The following is a 20,487-nucleotide window of genomic DNA, read 5'->3' as shown; positions in this document are numbered from 1 at the left end:
TAAACGCTGGGGATGTCAACACTCGGTAAAGTAGAATAGTACCTGTCAGATAAGATGGTACAAATGTGTAGTTAAATCTTTTTTTACATGGTTAATAACATCTTTCCAATGATTACTCGGTTTGTACCCATCGTCACGGTTGAAGTTATGTCTGTGTTTGTATATCTGGATGGCTTCGTGTGCGAACATCACCACAAATCTCTCGCCCCCCTCCGCCCTGCTCGTCAATCCTCCCCCGGGCATCAGCAGGTTCTCCCCGGTCACAATAGACGGCATGGCCAGCTCCCTTGCAGCGGGCGTGGCGGCCGCCCTGCCGGGCCACCACCACCACCAGCATCAGCACGGTGCCGGCGGTGTGGGCTCGGCGGCCAGCCCCGGCGGGGTATCCGGCGCCGCCGCCGTCGCGGCCGCGGCCGCAGCCGCCGCCGCGGCCGCCGCTTCTGCCGGCTGGTGCATCTTCGTGTACAACCTGTCGCCCGAGTCGGACGAAAGCGTGCTGTGGCAGCTGTTCGGTCCGTTTGGCGCCGTGACGAGCGTGCGCCTCATCCGCGACTTCGCCACCAACAAGTGCCGCGGCTTCGGCTTCGTCACCATGACCAACTACGAAGAGGCGGCCATGGCCATCGCCAGCCTCAATGGCTACCGCCTGGGCGACCGCGTGCTCCAAGTCTCGTTCAAGACGAGCAAGGCGCACCACCACAAGGCCTAGGCGCGCGCGCGTCCGTTACTCCTTTGCCTGGGTGTCTTGTCCTAAACTTCCCATTGCCCTCATCCCCCCCCCCTCCCCCCCCAGGCCTGAGCTGTGCGTGTGTCTGTGCGTGTGTCGGGGCGAGCATGCGAGTGCGTTTGGCGGGGGTGCGTTTGTGCGTGCGTGCTTTCTTTGGTGCACCCGCGCGTGGGCGCGTGAGATTGTCCGCGCAAGTTTTTCGGTGGCCCCCGTGGGATTTGAATGAAAAATCTCGCGGCTTGAGACGAGCGGCAGGGACGCGAAGTGTGCGCCTTGCCGCCCCGGGTGGCTACTGGATGATGGGGGGGACGGCTCTTACGCGCGACGCGCTCGCGATTTTCTTGAGTTGGGTTTGGCGGTTCCCTCGACGTGTAGGAGGGGTGAGAGAAATTAAGTGAACCAATTGGGCGATTGATGCTGTGAAAAACATGAGTGTTTGGGAAATTCACGCGAGGTGCAGAAGTCCCTCTCCCCCCTCCATCCTCGGTGGTGAGAAAAGCAATAGTGGGTGCGTGCTACCTGGGGTGGGTGCGGGGAAGTGGCACACTCGTTTAAACTGCAGTGTCAATTTGGGCACGTGCCGAGTAAATACAGCGTCTTGGACAACGTGGCACTTGCAGGTTTGGCAGTCCAGTTCAATTTGCAATACAATAATCAGGCGGAAGGTAATGTTGTGCACAGTAGAATTAAGAGCGGGCTCACGTAGTTGATGAGATTGCAAGTAAACTTTTTAGAGATAAATTTGTGTGGGTTTAGAGACTTGAGTGGAGCAAGTGACAACACTGCCAGCCCGTTGTTTTTTTTGTTGAGAGTTTTTGTTGCTTTTTGTTAACGCACTTGTACTCCTGTACGCACTCGCATGCAATTGCCGAATTGTAAACAGCCTAAGTGTGGGGTGGTCCAGATTGAGTTCAGATGGGGTCACGGTTAACAGGGATTTAAATCGACGTTAACCTTTCCCTTCTTCCCAGTTAAAACAGCGAGCCATCGTTGCTGCTGTTGAGACTGAAAAAAGTATGCATTTATCCAAAATTAGGGAAATGAGCGAAATTTACAAAGAAAAATATTTGTAATCAATTAGCCAAAACGTTATGAGAGGAAGGTGGTGGTGGTGAAGAGAATTGTGCGTGGTTTGGCAGTCGGTCCGGATGAACTGACTTGCGGGGGGGGAGGGAATGGGCGGGGTGGCTGGAATTGAGCCGTTTAAAAAGCTGTTAAGGGATAGAGCTTTCCATAAAAATGAAGCAGTCTTTTATAGCTTTTTACTTTAGGTATAATCTTAATGCATCACTTCTGTTGCATTTGGCAATTATTTTGATTTCTTTCCCCCCCCCCCCTTTTGTCTTGGGATGTTGCAGAACTTGAAGTGTGCCTGGATAAATATTACTTGGCCATCTGCGTGGTTTGTGATGATGCTGCTGCGGGGAAGGTTACGCGGGTAATGATTTCGGGAAAGCTTTGTTCGCTGTGTTTTAAAAGAAAAGAGGTAATTTTTTGCTGAAAAAATTTGCTACTAATTCTTAAGACAAAACTAAAATGAAACAAAAAAGGTTTAACGTTTTTTATGACGGATCAAGAACAAATGAGGGGGGGGGATCTGCACCATTGGGAGGGGAGCCAGTAGCTGATGGAGCTTCTCTACCCCACCTTGGATCTGGTTACGTTATTATTCTGTTGCGTTATTGTTGTGCAAACGATGCGGTTTGCGTTGAAAATTTTGATCACCCAAATGAGCTCGGGGTTTGATTGACAAGACGACTTTTCATAAATTTTCACCGGTTGGATTTCGCTGAAGTTTTGTTACGTTTTTTTAGGTTCGCCGAAACGTCGTACTTTTTTGATGGAGGAGTTTGTGTTTTTTTTGTCGCTGCGGATGCATGATTTCCCGCACTTTATGGTTGAAAACTTGCCATATCTCGCCAACAAATATTGAGGGGGCACTGTGCAAGGTTTTATTTATGTTTATTTATATTTTTGCTGTCATATTGTTTTGATGTTTACATTCGCGGAAAATGTGAATCGACGCTGTGCGGTGAAAACTGTTCTCATGATCGACTTCAACAAATGTTGGGGATCTTGCCAGATTGCTAATCCTTGGCAACATATCATAAAAGCATTGTTTTTCTTCCATTTAATGACTTTATGTTATAATGCCTTTTTGTATTTTTTATTATTATAAGTATTCCCTCCAGCCTTTGCAGTTTGCCAGGAAGTAGTGTTTGTGATTACACAACAGCAGTGCAATTTAAACAAAACAAAAAACCAAAAAGCTAAAAAAAAAGTTTAAACATTTCCCAAGTTTGTTTTATTTATAATAATCAGTACACTTTTGATGGTGTACCACTAAGCACGTTCTGCTACAAAGGGTGATCAACTTTGCCAAAGAGAACAAGGAAACTCTTTGCTTTTTGCCGTGTAAAATCTATTTTTGTAAGCGCAAACATTGGCGATGTTTGAGTCCAGACTTAAATTCGGTGTGGGGCTAGTGGTGTCTCGAGTGGCGACATCGGGAGTGGACTGTGGGCAGCAAGTGTAACAAGATGTGTGCGAATTTAGTTTTTTTTGTAACTGCCCAGACTTAACAAAACGACGGCCCAACTGACTAAATTATCAAAGTTTTAAAATCAGCACGTCGAAAATTACGCATGCCCCCCCCCCCCACCATCACTCATTCAGAATTTTTCTTTTTATTCTCAATACACCGATTCCCCAGATTCAGAGATCCCCTGTGGGGCGTGAAAAAAACCCGTTTAGGACACAGCTGTGCATGTCAAGAAGTGTGGTGGCGAGTGATGGTCCAATTAAAGCCATTTCGATAATAGCCTGCGTGGAAATTGGTCTCTTTAACACCAAAGGAAGGGAAGATGATTTTGTTTCAACGGTCTGTCTTGCAGAGTGCACAGTTGCACGAAACCTGCTGACAATCTGTCTGAGAAGGGGAGGAGGGTTGGTGTACTATGAAGCATGGGTGGGAAATCGACGCTTTGTCTTCGGGTGTGGTGCCCCGGGTCCTTTGTGTTGCAATGGTTGAGGCCTATGGACCGTTTTTCACAATGCTGCCTTGTTGCCCACAATTTTTCCCGAGGGGGGGGGGGGTCAAAGGTTGAGGTTTGTCAAGCGCGTTACCATTTGGGAGGAAGAGGGGGGGGTTGTTCGGCAGTACTCATTGGGTCAGTGCTATCTCGGCCATATAAAGTTTCTACGAGTTTCGTCTGCTTGTACTCTGCATATACCAAGCGTTGCCATGTAGAATTCTGGGTAAAAAGCGTACGAGCAGAGCTGCGTTCTGGGTCTGCATGTGAATAAAAAAACAAGTATTAAGGTCTACCTATTAAATTAGGTGGTACTATTTGTTTTAAGCAAATCTGACTGCTGATGATACCCATAAGATCGAAATTAGTTCAGAGTTTTCTTGATTAAAACATACTGCCCATTGTTATTGGTCTGGAAAGCCACTGGGCTGATGGACTCAACTGTGTTTTTTATTTATATGCAGAGGCCGAATAGAGGTGTGTGCATGAGATGTATGTGTAATGAGTCGGGAAATGCGGAGTGTCAAATCTGCTGCCAGTTTTGTTTTTGAACCCTTAAGAGGGCATGGACAAAACCACCTTGCACACTTGTGTGCACGGATATTGGTGAACGTGTATTCGCTTGCAAGGATTATGTTTTTTTCTTCTGGGTTTTGTGCTTTTGTACCGAAGATTCGGATATCTTTATTTTGTGAGTTCCCATATCTTGCATCTTCAAGAGTTGATGTGAAAACTGTTGCTTTTCTTAATTTGTTTTAACAGTTTACAGATACCATGAAGACTTCGTTTTGAAAAATGAAATTGCAATTCTCATTTTGTATCGTATTTTGTTGCTGTGTACATGACAATGTTTTAAGTTACCAAGTTGAAATTTCTTTAGCCAAACGTGGTTGGAAGGTCTTTTTTGTGTTGCAGGCAAGAGTGGTCTCGATAGGATCTTCTCTCCGTGTGAGGCAGCGTGCGAATCGAATGATTGGGGGCGGCCAAAACATTTACAGAATGAGATGCAAACACTCGCACAAGACTGGTCAGTCTTAATTACGTTTAAATTGGCATGAAGGCTCAATTTTCCAGCCACTAATTGCTGAGTGCGTGTGGCTTGCTTGCCCACATCGCCCAAAGTGCCCGGTGGATTGGTGGACAACTTCCATGCGTAACTGTCTGGCTGCTGTGGGTCTAGGTGGGTTGGTAGCAAGAGGTGGTCCGTGCAGCAAATTGTTGTGCACTACCATGTCAGTGGCCGCTGATCAACGTGAAATATGGTCGGGTAAAACCCCGCACGATTTTTAGGGAGGGGGGGGGGCCTCATCCAGCAGGCTATTGACAAGTTTGTGCGAGTTTCCAATCGTTTTGTGGCTTCCCATTCTCAAAACGTGTGTGGGTGCTGTGAAAGAGGGGGAAGTGTTGGCTCGCAACTGTCGATTCTTTCTGAAGATGCCTCCCCATGGTGGCGCGTAACGTCGACAACGTCTTGCATTCATCCGTCCACACCTGGTGGTGCGATTCGCGCAGTTATGAGCTAAGCAACGGGTTACACGGTGCAGCGCTGCAATTCGTTTGCTCAACACCCCCCACCACTGCCGGCAGGAAGTGTCTCCAACTCGTGGGAACTCGAAAGCCGCCCGCCGCCCCCCCCCCCCTGTAGAAGGTTTGAGCGGGTAGGCAGAATTGTTTTGGGGAAATACTGACAGCAGGCAGGAGAACTCAACCGTCAGACTACGTCAACCCCCCCCCCCCCCCAATAGAATTGTTGCCATTGGCCAAGCAAGGTGGGGGTGGGTGCAGGGGGGAGCAATGGATGGTCGTCGGGACCCATTGAACAAGAGTTCCAGGTGTTGGTAGGAGTTTTGCAGCTCCAAACAAGTTCCTACAACACACGCTTGTGGCACAGCGATCTTTAAAAATGTGTACACAACTGCGCACAGGGTTTGCGTGGTTGTGCCGTACAGCGCTCTGCTGCAATGTGTTTTTTCCTCGGTGTGTTTTATTTTTTTGCTGCGCGTGGTGGTACAACTCTGCACCCGTGTCAAGAGTGAAACTATCACACGAGCTTTATTCAGGCCAGTGTAGGTTCGGGCACAGTGCCAACAAAGTGGTTGTGTTTTCTTTTTTTGTTTTGTTGTGAAGCGAGAGGTGGACACCTTGGCTATAAGCACTAAGCGAATGTAGGGCGGTTGTACTTTGGCCAAATTAAAAACAAAATTGATACAAATGCTTTGATTTACTTTGTGAGGTCACTTTTGTTTTTGAGAGACGGGGTGCGGCAGGGTCGTAACGAGGCATACACAGCTCTTACAATCTTGATCTTCCTTTAATAAAATGAAATACAATAAAATATATATTTGAATGAAGCCTAATAATAATAGCTGGGGGGGGGGGGGGGTTGGTGGTGGATGTGGAGGGTGTGCTTGGGTTAATGGTGCCCCACACACCCCCCGTGCCGTCTCCTGCCCCTTCTAAGCTGTGGTTAACTCTCTTTATCGAGTGTGCCTTTGTGCCACGTCAATGTACCTGTGTGCATTTATATACATATTAACGAATGGTGGCGGTGAAGCAATGGCATGGGGTTTTTTAAAAGACTAAAGAAAGACTTTGATGGTTGAGGAGGAGGAGGGGGGAACTGCGCCATGTCGGTGTACCTGTGTGTATTTCTATACATGTATAAAACGAACTGTGTTGTTGATGCAATGGCATGGGGGTGAGGAGGAGGGTGGTGTTGAAGACTGTGAAGAAAGACTTGGGTCGCTGAATGGGTTGGAGTGCGCGCTTGGTGAATTTTTTTGGCTGGGTTGCCCGCGACGGATTGCGCGCGACTGGTTGCGCGCTGATACTCGCACAGAGGTTGCACCAACTCGCCCCGATGCATTTTAAACCGAGCGAATGGATCGCGTGTTACCTGTCCCGCCTAACCGCTCGTGGGGATACAATGTGTGCGTCCTTTGTTTAACTTTCTGCGTTTTCATGACACATTTTCACCAAGAGAATCCACAAACTGCTCGCTTTCAAATGATGAAAGGGTTCTTCTTCTTGGTTCTTTCGGTAAAGTCACGTAGAAGGAAAATAATAAAATAAAAACATTTTATTATTTCCCTTCTACGTGACTTTACCGAAAGAACCAAGAAGATGAATCCCTGCAGTCACGAAAGCTTTAAATCGAAAGGGTTCTTATTTGTCGGGACTGGTACCTGCCGATGAAATAATGCTGTAAGGATTATTATTTCTGTTTGACATCGGTAATTGGTGGGTTTATTTGCAACGACAAATACATCTGAAATGCTTTTTTAAGGCCAGGGACACACGCGTGTGTGACCATTTTTGTAGGCGTGTTTGAAGAACAAGAAGGGAAGATTTGCTGCTCATTAAAAAAAAAAACAATTTGTGATTTCTAGCGGGGCTGCTTCCCAAAATGTATTTGACCCGAGTTTGGTGTTTGAGCAATGAACAAATTGGTATAGAAGTGTACGTGCTTCCACTGAATCCTAAGCGTGGTTTCCACTCTTGGTGCATTCGATGAGGGTGGTGTTGGGGGGGGACTCACGTAATGGTCCCGTTAATATATATCAATTGTAGGGGGAAATGGAGGTGATGTTTGCGTAACGTAAGAATTTCTCAAGACGTTTAAAGTAAAACTCCAACACGAGGTCGACTTATCGAAAGCCAGGTCTTGTTATCTCCCTTGCTAAACAATCGGAACGCAATGGGGGGGGGGGTCACTCCGTGTAGTTGCGCAAAGTTAAGGTTGGGATTAAATTACTGTTCGTCTTGAACTTTTGATGTTTTAACCACTTCAGGTAGTGACATTACTGCCGCGTTTTGCATCGAGTGAAACCAGGATCATCTTTTCATACTTTAAAAAGTGCGGGGGGGGGGGAGACGACCCAAATTCAGTCATCGTTGAGTTCAGCTGGTTATTATAAAAAGGGGCCTTTTGTCCACGTCTATTCAGTTCGCTTCCTGCCCAGTGTATGCATCATTGTTGTTGAACCCCGTACCTGTTAGTCGGTTTAAGTGACACCACATGTTGACTTGTTATAGTTACTGAAATAAACGAACAAAAAAAAACTACAAAACCAAAAAATACAAAAAAATAATTTAACAGCCGTTATTGATACAACAAAAGTTATTATTTTTTCCACGCCCGTCTTTATACAGCGGTTGAGGCGTTCTCGAAAAACAATAGCTACTTTGACGACACGCTATCTTATCACTGGTTTACTGAGGTGGGGTGGGGGGGGGACAATCTGTGACATCCGCTCGTGTTATTGATAATCGCCGAGGAGTTTCTACGTCTTGATCCAGGTGTGACGAACCGGGTATGTCGGTGTCGGCCTACGATAATAGTGTTGATGTGTTACCCATTTAGCTGTCCCACGAGGTGTCGGAAAAGTTGGACACATTCTTTGCCGACAGTGTTACCTTTACAAATCGTTTGTGTGCAACGGGGGGGGGGAGTGGTGGAAGAGATGGGGCTTCGGGGAGGGGACTTTTTTTTTGGGTGGGAGGAGCGGGGGGCGAAACCCGCCGCCCACCAACCACCACCACCCCTATTTCACTTGTGAGGTCGGAGTGATGCTAACTTTGTTGTTGCGTGTTTGCAGTGTCCCACAGTCGTCTGTCAATGTCTACGGGGGGAGGGGAGGGGTACGGCGGCGGCGGTGGCGGCTTTAACTCTATGCAAATATCAAATCTGGTTTACCACCTTCATCCTTTCTCGTGTTCTAAGTTGGACCCCCTCCCTCCCCTCCCTTTACCAGAGTCCCTCCCTCGCGTGATAATATCCCATGCGTCGGCCATCCTTTCCTCCCCCCTCTCTCTCACTCGGCCACATTTGGACCCCACGGTAATGTGCTTGCCCGCCACCACCACGCCCATGGCTGGATGCGGGTTGGAGGAGGGGACCCTGCTTTGTCCATACACTGCGTCACTGTGAGCTATCCGTCAAGGGCAGCGATGATTCCACTAAAATGATAACCTTGGTGGGAGTGATGGGTTCGGTTTCGTGGGAGGGGGGGTATTATAATAAGTAATTCTTGACCATGCTTTTTGTGTGTTTAGTGTCCTGCGTGCCCAAGACCACTTGCAATGCAGCAGTTAATTCAGTGGCGGCTGTATTTGGTGCCGCGATAGAGAAAAGCGTCAAAGACATGCTTCAGGGTACAGATGTTGTCTATAGTGTTCTAAACTGTTAAGCCCCCCCCCCCCCCCCGCGGACCTGTACGGAGTTTAACTTAGCAATTGAAGCCCATTAATGACTCTTGGAGGTTAAAACAGGTGAACAAATTGTCACTCGCCGTTGAATTTAACATCTTTAGCCGGGGCCAGCGATGGAGTGATTTTTTTTTTAATTTCCGGCCTCTTGAATGTCCATAAAGTGTAACGGGTTTGTCCCTTTGTAATTGGTCTGAAAACATTTAAAATAAATACTTTTCCAAGAGTCTCTTTAAATAAAAGATAGCAGTGTTACCGATGCCTTAAAATGAAACCGTATATTTTGAGCAAAGCTTTCCAGTAAGGTATATTGATATACAAGCACATATATTTATGTAATTTCCCACCCAAAACAATTATAAATTTCTTGACTCGCTCGCCTCATTGCAAAGACCCAACTGAAAATGTTTTAAAAGAAGCTTAAATTTAATAATTCAATCTCCCGTGTTGGCGGGAAACTCCGTCACTTTGCCACAACTTATTTTCCTGCCAACATTTCTTAAAAGACTCACGTGAGATTTGGGGGGGTATCACCGAATGTACAATTTACACACAGCGCGTTTCGACTACTACCCACTCCACGCACAACGACGCTGCTGCTACGTGTGGGGTTGGTGTGGAGTAGTTTTGAATTTCACCAAATTTAGATTCTTTTTTTTTAGTTTGGCCTCTGAAATATGTCCTCTTTTTCCAGGCCATGACGATTGGTCCAGGTGTGGTTGGTGTATAGCGAATTACTACTGCATATGCAAACAACTGTTTTGGGGGGGGTCTGGTTTCAACAAAACTGGGTCGTGTGCCTGTGGGGCTTATCCTCTTGCGGTTGTGGATTCATGTGTAAAATGTACAGGCAACCCTTTCACCGAGGAAGGGGGGGGGGTTAAGACCACTTTCTCCAGGGCGATCTATTTTAAAGATACGCTACTTCTAATAACCGTCTTCTCAAACAGATGATTGAATAGTGTACAAGCGGGACGGGCTTCATATCCTGCGGGGAAAACTGAAGGTGGTGGTGGTCGTTAGGTGGATGGTGGGGGAGACATTAAGAGGCTTTGAATTAAATTGTTGATTTTTAGTTTTATCTCGATTACTTTGAGTGCTTTATCGATAAATGGATCGCCCTGTATCAACGTGCGTTTTATTTTCTCAACGCAATGGGCACTGAAGGTCTTATTGGCAACCCCCAAGGTGTTACGGTGCAAACAATGTGGTCCATTTTAACCTCGGCCCCTTGGCTGCTGCAACGCATCTGACTTTTGCGTTGCCAGGTCAATAGGCCGACGTTATTTTCAATTAAAATAACCCATTAGACCTGCATAATACATAGAGTACTACATGAGCGGGCTTACAACGCCGACACAGTTGAGTATAATGATTATCTTGACTTGACTGCGTGTGTTGAGTTTCATTGTTGTTAACGTGTGCGCGTTAATGTCACGGAGAGCCTCGGTTCTGTTCAATGTGAAGTCGGGTTTTCACACGGCGCTCTAATGTACAGTATCTCTCGTTCTATCTATATCTTGTTAATTGTGTTGTGTTACATATATTCTCTTTTTCTTTTGTAAAGTTTCGTCTTGTTGCGTACACTAAATAAACCAGTATGCAAGATCCATTGACAATGTGCCTTCTGTGTGCCATGCTGACCCTAAGGGTTGACCGCAAGCTGTCGTGTGCCACTCCACTGCTGTGGGTCGTTGGGGGTGGTGGCGAGGGGGTTATTTTATCACGCTGCTTGGAGGTCTTGGAAGTCTGAAGCACGGACGACTGTGCAGTGCATCACTACAAGGATTTTTTTATCTGCTCTGCATTGTTGATAATGCACCCTGGTGGAGGGGGGCACCCTTCTAAACACTATCCAGGCTCAAGCCTGCTTGGCTTCAGAGGTCTGACGAGACCAGACACATTCCGGGTGATATTGGTCATTGGCTTTATTTGCAGGTCTGCAAGTGGCACGTTTCAGGGCCCCCCAGCTTTGTTTTGTTGTGGTAACCTTCAATCTACCAGATCGTCCAAATACCTCTGCAGCAGCTTTGCTAATTTCTACAAACATCCAAATGACCAATTTACGTATTGATGTACAGTGTTGGGTCACCAGCCACGATCAATCCACCGCTGGATAAAGACTCTCCAAACAGTCCCCCCATCTCTTACATTTACAATTATCCGACTACCCACCTAGCAAGCTGCAGACGAGATGGAAATCATGGACGCGTCCTCTCAGTCGCGTTCGGAGCGAGGAGTGATAACGTGGCACCTTCTTGGTTCTTTCGGTAAAGTCACGTAGAAGGGAAATAATAATAAGTATAACCCATAAAAACAAAGTTTTTCACTATAAATCCTTTATATGCGTGGCAGCAAACTTAATATAAAGGATTTAAAAATATATTCGCCTGTGGAGGACGCGGGGATCGATCCTGCGACCTTTGGCATGCGAAGCGAGGGCGCTACCAACTGCGCTACTCCACCACGGCCTGTGGAGGGGTTACGCTCTGGGCTCCTACACTGTGACGTTCAGCCAAAGCCATGAATGAGCTCTATTTGAATATATGTAAAATAAATTTTTTTTTGCCTAAAAAGTGTAAAATTTTGGGAATTTTTTTTCACGAACATTAATTGTCTCGCACAACGAGTCTGTGTGGAAAATGTCAGCTCGATTGGATCACGGGAAGTGGGTTAAAAAACGACCGAAAGATTTGCACGGTCGTAAGCAAGCACGCAAGCAAGCACGCAAGCAAGCAAGCGAACTTAATATAAAGGATTTTTAAAAGACGCTGTCTCTCCGACAGACCTGGTCTTAACCTGAGGACGGCTGCTTGCGTTATGGCCGAAACGTCGTGAGAATTATTTTATTATGTTTTATTTTTATTATTTTATTATTCCCCTTCTACATGACTTTACCGAAAGAACCAAGAAGATTAATCCCAGCAGTCACGAAAGCTTTAAATCGAAATTTAACGTGGCACCTGCTGGGAGAAGAGATTTGGTTGCGTGAGGCCCTGCGGGGGGATGAGGTCCGTGAGAAGAGAACGAGAAAGCTCGAATGAGCCCGTGAAACCCTCGTGGTAATTCAACCATGAGGTTTGATGTTGATATCGTTTAGAAAGCTCGAAGACCGGGTGTGAGAGGGCACCGATGTGACCATTTTAGAACACCTTGTTATACTGGTAGGAACGAAGTGGACCAGACCACCAATAGATTAATGTGTCCGTCCGTCTGTCCGTGTAGCAACATCGCCCCCTACTGCAAACACTTGGCATGACCCTATAAAAACCGAGACCTAGGCATGAAACTCTCCCTTCGTATCGTACCCCCGCGTGTGTGAAAGGGAGTTATCTTTAACAATGTTACATTCCCTGATGTTTTAAAATAGAAACATTTACATTTAAAGCTTTTACATAAATAATTAAAACATTTACATTAACAATTAACTCACGGCGGCCTAAGGCCTACAGCTAGGCCTAAAGCCTAGACCTAGGCCTCAAGCTCTCCCTTCGTATAGTTCCCCCGTGTGTGTGAAAGGGAGTTAATGTTTTACAATGTTACATTCCCTGATGTTTTTTAATAGCAACATTTACATTTAAAGCTTTTACTTAAATAATTAAAACATTTATATTAACAATTAACTCACGGCAGCCTAAGGCCTACAGCTAGGCCTAAAGCCTAGACCTAGGCCTCAAGCTCTCCCTTCGTATAGTTCCCCCGTGTGTGTGAAAGGGAGTTAATGTTTTACAATGTTACATTCCCTGATGTTTTTTAATAGCAACATTTACATTTAAAGCTTTTTCATAAATAATTAAAACATTTATATTAACAACTCACGGCAGCCTAAGGCCTACAGCTAGGCCTAAAGCCTAGACCTAGGCCTCAAGCTCTCCCTTCGTATAGTTCCCCCGTGTGTGTGAAAGGGAGTTAATGTTTTACAATGTTACATTCCCTGATGTTTTTTAATAGCAACATTTACATTTAAAGCTTTTACTTAAATAATTAAAACATTTATATTATCAATTAACTCACGGCAGCCTAAGGCCTACAGCTAGGCCTAAAGCCTAGACCTAGGCCTCAAGCTCTCCCTTCGTATAGTTCCCCCGTGTGTGTGAAAGGGAGTTAATGTTTTACAATGTTACATTCCCTGATGTTTTTTAATAGCAACATTTACATTTAAAGCTTTTACGTAAATAATTAAAACATTTATATTAACAATTAACTCACGGCGGCCTAAGGCCTACAGCTAGGCCTAAAGCCTAGACCTAGGCCTCAAGCTCTCCCTTCGTATAGTTCCCCCGTGTGTGTGAAAGGGAGTTAATCTTTAACAATGTTACATTCCCTGATGTTTTTTAATAGCAACATTTACATTTAAAGCTTTTTCATAAATAATTAAAACATTTATATTAACAATTAACTCACGGCGGCCTAAGGCCTACAGCTAGGCCTAAAGCCTAGACCTAGGCCTCAAACTCTCCCTTCGTATCGTACCCCCGCGTGTGTGAAAGGGAGTTAATGTTTAACAATGTTACATTCCCTGATGTTTTTTAATATAAACATTTACATTTAAAGCTTTTACATTAAAAACAACTCCCTACCCCCCCCCCTCGTCGGCGGCTCTCCAGCCGAGCCTGGCCTGGGAATCTCTCCCCCGCTTGGGGTGTATTGGGTGGGGCTACAGCGGCAGGGGGCGGGGCTACGCGGAGCTGGGCGGGGCAACGGCGACAGGGGGCGTGGGCACGAGGTGGAGGGCGGGGCTATGCGGGGTTGGGGCGGGGTTACGGCGGTAAAGGGCGGGGCAACGAGCTCGGGGCGGGGACACCGAGATGGGGCGGGGCCACGGGTGGCCGGGGCGGGGTTACGCGAGTGGAGGGCGGGGCCACGGGGCATCCACTTATTGGCGGCCATTTTTTTCCATTTCATTTTACTATAGCCATTCAATTGTTCGGTCCTACCAGCCCACCCCACAGGATCCTGTTTGAAGAGCTATATAGCCAGATGTTACTGGTAGGAACCTGGTTACACCAGCCCACAGGGGATTATTGTGTCCGTCCGTCGTGCATCCAAAAATGGGAGGGGTGGGGCTGGGTGGAGAGGGGAGAGTGGGGAGGGGCTGGGTGGGGAGGGGAGGGGCTGGGTGTGGAGGGGAGGGACTGGGTGGGGCTGGGTGGGGTGGGGCTGGGTGGGGAGGGGCTGGTCACCCCGTGGTGCCCTTATAAAACTCAACGTTTAACCTACTCAAGCCGGCTTGTGCCCGCCCTCACAGTCGGCCATATTTGCGGAATACATCACGCCGCCGTTGACCCTGGCCATTGACCGAGCAACCCAACGTTCCTACCAGCTCCCTTCGCAGGAATGTGTTAACTACCTCGCCTGGGGTCTACAGGAGGTGGTGGGTTCGATCCCGACACTGCCGCTGACTGCAGTATAGTTGGAATCTGCATGTTCTCCCTGTGGTCACGTGGATTTTTCTCCGGATCCTTCGGGGTTTTTCCGCCCTCCACAGTTATAAACATTCGTTATTAAGAGTGAATAACCACTCATTGAGACGATGTTTAACCATACTTTCACCGCGATGGTCTGTGCGGGTTGATGAAGAGGTGGAGGCGATGCAGGTTTCTGTTGTCATCGTGGGCCAGGAATCTGAACTCGGGTGGCTGGGTTCATAGGCGCACCTCGAGTGTCACTCTCCTTCTAGCCAATCGTGAAAATGCCACACGGTGGGGACCAGAATGTCCATACGAGAGCCACCTCCGAGTTGACGCTACTGTGAGTGGTGGCAGTCAACGAGTATCGGAGAGACCCGATGGGCGAGTTGGATCCCACCGAGTGGGAATTGAACTTGGCTCCCTTCACAGTGAGAGGCAAGCACTCGGTGTGGCCACAGGGCCAGGCGGTAGGGCGATCACCACGTTCTCGCGGTTCGAATCCAGCGGCCGACCTGATTAATACTGCGGGTGTATTGATTAAACAGAAACATATCAATTCGAGGTCTGTCTCACAGCGGAAGTTAAAGATCACGTAACGTCATTCGCAATAGGCAATTGTGTATCGGCATCGTGATCCAAACATACACCAATGAGGATGATATACACCAATTAAGTCCTTGAGACCTTCTGAACTCCCAAGTATTGCGAGGGCAAGGCTCCGTTCCTGGGGTGATTGGGGCTTTTTTGCCAGTGCAGCTCCAATACTATGGAATGCGTTGCCTCTGATTATCATCTAATACTAAGACAATCAAGAGTCTTTAGAGATATTTAAATTTGCCCTGAGAACTCTCCTTTAAAAATGGCCTTCCCCCCCCCGTAATTTCGGTCGTCTACGCTGCTGGCTCTGTCCTATTTCCCTGCGTTCCATACACGGGGCACATTGGGATCCTTGGATGAAATTCGCCTGACAAAAGTTAAACGCATTCCTGCGGAGGGAGCTGGTAGGAACGTTGGGTTGCTCGGTCAATGGCCAGGGTCAACGGCGGCGTGGTGTATCCCGCAAATATGGCCGACTGCGAGGGCGGGCACAAGCCGGCGTGAGTAGGTTAAACGTTGAGTTTTATAAGGGCACCACGGGGTGACCAGCCCCTCCCCACCCAGCCCCACCCCACCCTCCCCACCCGGCCCCTCCCCACCCTCCCCACCCAGCCCCTCCCTACCTTCCCCTCTCCACCCAGCCCCACCCAGCCCCACCCCTCCCATTTTTGGATGCACGACGGACGGACACAATAATCCCCTGTGGGCTGGTGGAACCAGGTGGTTCCTACCAGTATTAATTATTATTACATATTTTTTGGTTATTTCGGTAAAGTCACGTAGGTATAAAATAAAATTGTGATTTATTTTATTTTATACCCACGTGACTTTACCGAAAGAAACAAAGAGTATGGATTCCTGCAGTCACGAAAGCTTCAAATCAAAAGTATTATTACCTTTGCAAAAAAATCGCACCGCTAGTTACTCCATTGTTGGTTATTGGGGATGAAAACACAGCTGCAATCATTGCCCCCCCCCCCCCTCCTAAACCTCCCTGCCCCTGCGACAAACTTAACAGCGGCACTCCTGAGAAGGAACTGGCCACGAGAGTGGGTGAGGCTTTCCTGGGTAAACGAGCAGAATGGTAACAACGCACGGCGTGCGAAAGACGTTCAATTTCATAATTCATAATATAGGGTTTTGGGTCAGATCGCGTTATTTATAAATGTTGTCGTAACCCTCCACCACCCGACACGGCCAAAAATAAAAAAGTGTCACGTTTTTCAAATGACAAAATAATTAACTTCTTTAGCCCACCGTTCAACCTCACGGATTCGCACATCACGTAACGTTAGCAAGGCGTGTGTGTGTGTGCCCACACCTGACCCCCAATCCCATTGATGTGTCTACACAGCAGCTTGCGAGAGGCGGCAGTGAGGCATTTGAAACGCCTGGTGGCGATGCACTCGATAACACTGTCAACACACTTTTTCTGGCATAAGGTATTCCAAACGGTTTTAAAGTAATTTTTGATTGCTGATTCCAAATCTGGCATCAGTTTTAGTCTATCACATCAGGTTTTTGAGATATCAAATATTGCATTTTCAATAAAAACTGCAGAAGAAAAATATTAAATAAATGTGGATATCTACATAAAATTATATTATAAACACACTATCCTAGAAATACAGCACCATATTTTAACACTAAAGCAGTCACTGACTCGCAACAACTTGCAATAATAAGTGACAGAGTTAATTTCGGGTAAAATCAATGAAAATGGGGTATGCCGATAGCATAAAAATGAGATGTGATAGAGCAAATCTGAGATCAGATTTGAAATCAGCACCCTGAAATTAGTCTAAAACAGCTGCAAAAGTCCAGGCCAGAATTTTTTTTTTATTTGTGTTTGTTGACCAGTGTCATTATCTTGTCGTTGTTGTGTTGTTGTTGTTAACTCGACGTTGATGACCCCCCCCCCCCAACCACAACCACCACCACCACCACAACCACCACCACCACCACAACCACCACCACCACCACAACCACCACCACCACAACCACCACCACCACAACCACCACCACCACCACAACCACCACCACGCTCGATCCTGACAGACGGCTGTTGGGAGGCGGTGGTTCTTACAAACATTTTATTTCTGCAGCCTTGCCCCCTTTGGTTCTCAAACACAAAACAATTATACGTGCGATGTTAATAAATGCACTGGGGTTTGATGAAACCAAGTTGTTACTTGCGTGCCCGTTCCTAATTTGTGTTTTCGATTATTTACCTTCCTCCAAAACAAAAATCTGGCCCACGTCTCGCACCCCCACAAAGGGCATCTCGCACCCCCAGGTGGCGCAGCGGGGCACCCCAGGCGAAGAAGAAGAATCGCTGGTTGTGAGTTTGGCAAGGTGACCACCAGACCCCAGACTGGCCACAGTGCGGCAGTCCAGAGCGCAGATGCCGGGCGGGGTGAACCGGTCCGTTTCGAGGTCCGGTGGGGGGCCGATCTGTGGTGGTGGAGAAATTAAAAAATGTGATCAGAGTAATACGAAGGTAAAAATAAAATAAAAATTAATAGAAGTAATAATAGAAATAAAATAAAATAATAGATCACGACGTTTCGGAGGCAACACAAGTCTCCGTCATCAGGTGGGACCGTCACAGCCAGATTTGCTGCATCAATGTGGCAGAGATTCCAAGATACAAGTTCTTAAATACAAGTTAAGGGAGGGAGGAGGGAGGGAGGGGCTTATCTGAATGTGGTAGCCAATGAATGGAACGTATTGGGAGGGAACTGTTGGACCTGTTGGTGCACATGATAGGTCCCACCTGATGACGGAGACTTGTGTTGCCTCCGAAACGTCGTGATTTATTATTTCATTTTATTTCTGTTATTGCTTTTAGTAATTTAAAAAAAAAATTACCTACGTGACTTTACCGAAAAAAAACACAAGAGTATGAATCCTTGCAGTCACGAAAGCTTCAAATCTAGAATGTAAGTCCCTTTTTTTATTAGTTTAACACGTCGGAGGCTTTCGCGACCAAGAGCCATAATAGGAGACCTTCTTTGGCTTAGATCGCGTCAATATAAATGTGTCGTTGAACCCGCCACCGCCGCCACCACCCGACACAGCCACTTAGTAAAGTTTGTCACGTCAACAGAACGTGCCAATTCGTTACTAGTTCAGCACTAACCGCTGTGCTAGTTCAGCACTGACCGATGTGTGTTGGTGGTTTATTGCATGGTCCATAGGAAAAGAAATCGTTGAACTCCAGTGGGCTCCCTCGTCTTATTGCTTCCAACCCTGGCCACCGTGGTGAAGTATGGACAAACAAACCCCGTGACCCATTGGGGGGGGGGTAGGGGGGGTCTCTATCAGCAGTGGATTGATTACACTGGTCAACAACAAAAAAGAAAAATTTCTGGCCTGGACTTTTGCAGCTGATTAGACTAATTTCAGGGTGCTGATTCCAAATCTGATCTCAGATTTGCTCTATCACATCTCATTTTTATGCTATCGGCATACCCCATTTTCATTGATTTTACCCCGAAATTAACTTTGTCACTTATGATTGCAAGTTGTTGCGAGTCAGTGACTGCTTTAGTGTTAAAATATGGTGCTGCAATTTTAGGATAGTGCGTTTATAATATCATTTTATGTAGATATCCACATTTATTTAATATTTTTCTTCCGCAGTTTTGATTGAAAATGCAATATTTGATATCTCAAAAACCTGATGTGATAGACAAAAACGGATGCCAGATTTGGAATCAGCACCCCAAAATTACCTTATGCCAGAAAAAGTGTGTTGACCACCAGTGTTCAAGGAGTGCCCCACGTTGCACGTTGCGTGTTTATTTGTGCTGCGCTCTGCAGGGGGCATCGGTGTATCAATAACACATCGCCACGTGGGCCTTGCATCGTGGCGCCTGCGTGCAGGAGAGGGGCAGTGGAGCAAGTGGGTTCCCGATTCGGTCTCTGCGGTCACTTTGAGTCGCTGTCCCCTCGTACGGCAGCAGGTCGAGGTTTTATTCGCCTACTTTGGTTTCTTCACAGAAAGCAACGCCTGTATGGACCAAACCTTTAGACGTAGCAGCACCCTCCTGGCAAACGAGTATTGAGACTCGTTGTTGTTATTCAAACCCTTAACAAACGATACCGAGCATATTGTCTACTGGACATATGTGAACTACTGGACATATGTGAAAAAGAGTTTTTTCTTTTCTTTTATTTCGATTTAAAGCTTTCGTGACTGCAGGGATTCATCTTCTTGGTTCTTTCGGTAAAGTCACGTAGAAGGGAAATAATAAAATAATAAAAATTAAACATTAAATAATTCTGTCTTTCCGACAGACCTGTTCTTCACCTGAGGAAAGATGTGATTAACCATGCAAAATGATTAAACTACACTCATTTGACCAATCTTATTTGACAGACAACTATTACAGGTTTACCATGTTTAGTTGTTTTCTCCTTTTCACAGGTTGAGTCACAAACCGTACCTCTCCATAACAAAGGCTCACCCTCTTAAGCCTCACCTTACCATATAAATAAAAAGTATGCTGTACTTGGCCCTTCCCCCCTCTCCAACCATTATATAAACGGAGTGGTAGCTCCTGCAATCTCTCATTTACTTGATACAGCTGTCGTGGCTGTGACGGTTCCACCTGAAGACGGAAGCTTGTGTTGCCTCCGAAACGTCGTGATTTTTATTTTATTTTACTTTTATTAATTTTAGTGTTTTACCTACGTGACTTTACCGAAAAAACCTAAGAGTATGAAACTAAAACTAAACTATTTATAGATTTGAAGCTTTCGTGACTGCAAGGATTCTTAGGTTTTTTCGGTAAAGTCACGTAGGTAAAAAATGAAAATTAATAAAAGTAAAATAAATAAAAATCACGACGTTTCGGAGGCAACACATCATTTTTTTTTTACCTACGTGACTTTACCGAAAAAACCTAAGAATACTAAACTATTTCTTTTATTTTACCAGGTAAGGCCCACTGAGCTATAATGTATCCCCTTTGCAGTAGCGACATGGCCACAGATGATAGCTCAACGAAGTGGCTTATCGCGTGTCAATTTAAAGCAGTGAAATATTCTAAACGCGTGATGTTGATTTTAAATGTGGAGGGAAAATACGAAGGACCTGGAGAAAAATCCACGCGACCACGGGGAGAGCGACACGCAAACTCCAAATAGCTCATCGGATTCCTCCAGTATAAATACATAAATTTCGATTTAAAGCTTTCGTGACTGCAGGGATTCATCTTCTTGGTTCTTTCGGTAAAGTCACGTAAAAGGGAAATAATAAAATAATAAAAATAAAACATAATAAAATACAATTCTCACGACGTTTCGGCCACAACGCAAGCAGCCGTCCTCAGGTGAAGAACAGAGCTGTCGGAAAGACAGCGTCTGAATGAACATAGTCTGACTCTGCGTGATAAGATTTTGTTTCCGCTAACAATATTCCATTCAGAAGCAATTACGATGCAGAACCCTCGCCCATTCCCACACACAGAGAACCCTCGTCTCAATCCACATACACCTGCTTTGC

General features: G+C 46.2%; 1 protein-coding gene across 9 annotated transcripts in view; it reads left to right on the top strand.

Annotated features, from left to right (window-relative positions):
- The window catches only part of LOC144947720 (ELAV-like protein 2), a 40,617-nt gene extending 30,040 nt beyond the window's left edge, over nucleotides 1-10,577 (top strand). For 7 of the 9 annotated variants that reach the window (XM_078877040.1, XM_078877037.1, XM_078877032.1 and 4 more), the window contains one exon: nucleotides 247-10,577. In XM_078877040.1, the coding sequence (XP_078733166.1) occupies nucleotides 247-709 (463 nt within the window). In that variant the 3' untranslated portion in view covers nucleotides 710-10,577. The remainder of the gene's footprint in view (nucleotides 1-246) is intronic. The other 2 variants (XM_078877039.1, XM_078877038.1) reach the window with 1 other exon arrangement.
- Nucleotides 10,578-20,487: the final 9,910 nt, after the last annotated feature.

Source organism: Lampetra fluviatilis, chromosome 46 (genome assembly GCF_964198595.1).
Source record: "Lampetra fluviatilis chromosome 46, kcLamFluv1.1, whole genome shotgun sequence".
In the NCBI taxonomy this organism is placed as follows: domain Eukaryota; kingdom Metazoa; phylum Chordata; class Hyperoartia; order Petromyzontiformes; family Petromyzontidae; genus Lampetra; species Lampetra fluviatilis.
Note: the sequence above shows the minus strand (reverse complement) of the source record. Positions and strands in the feature narration are given on the sequence as shown.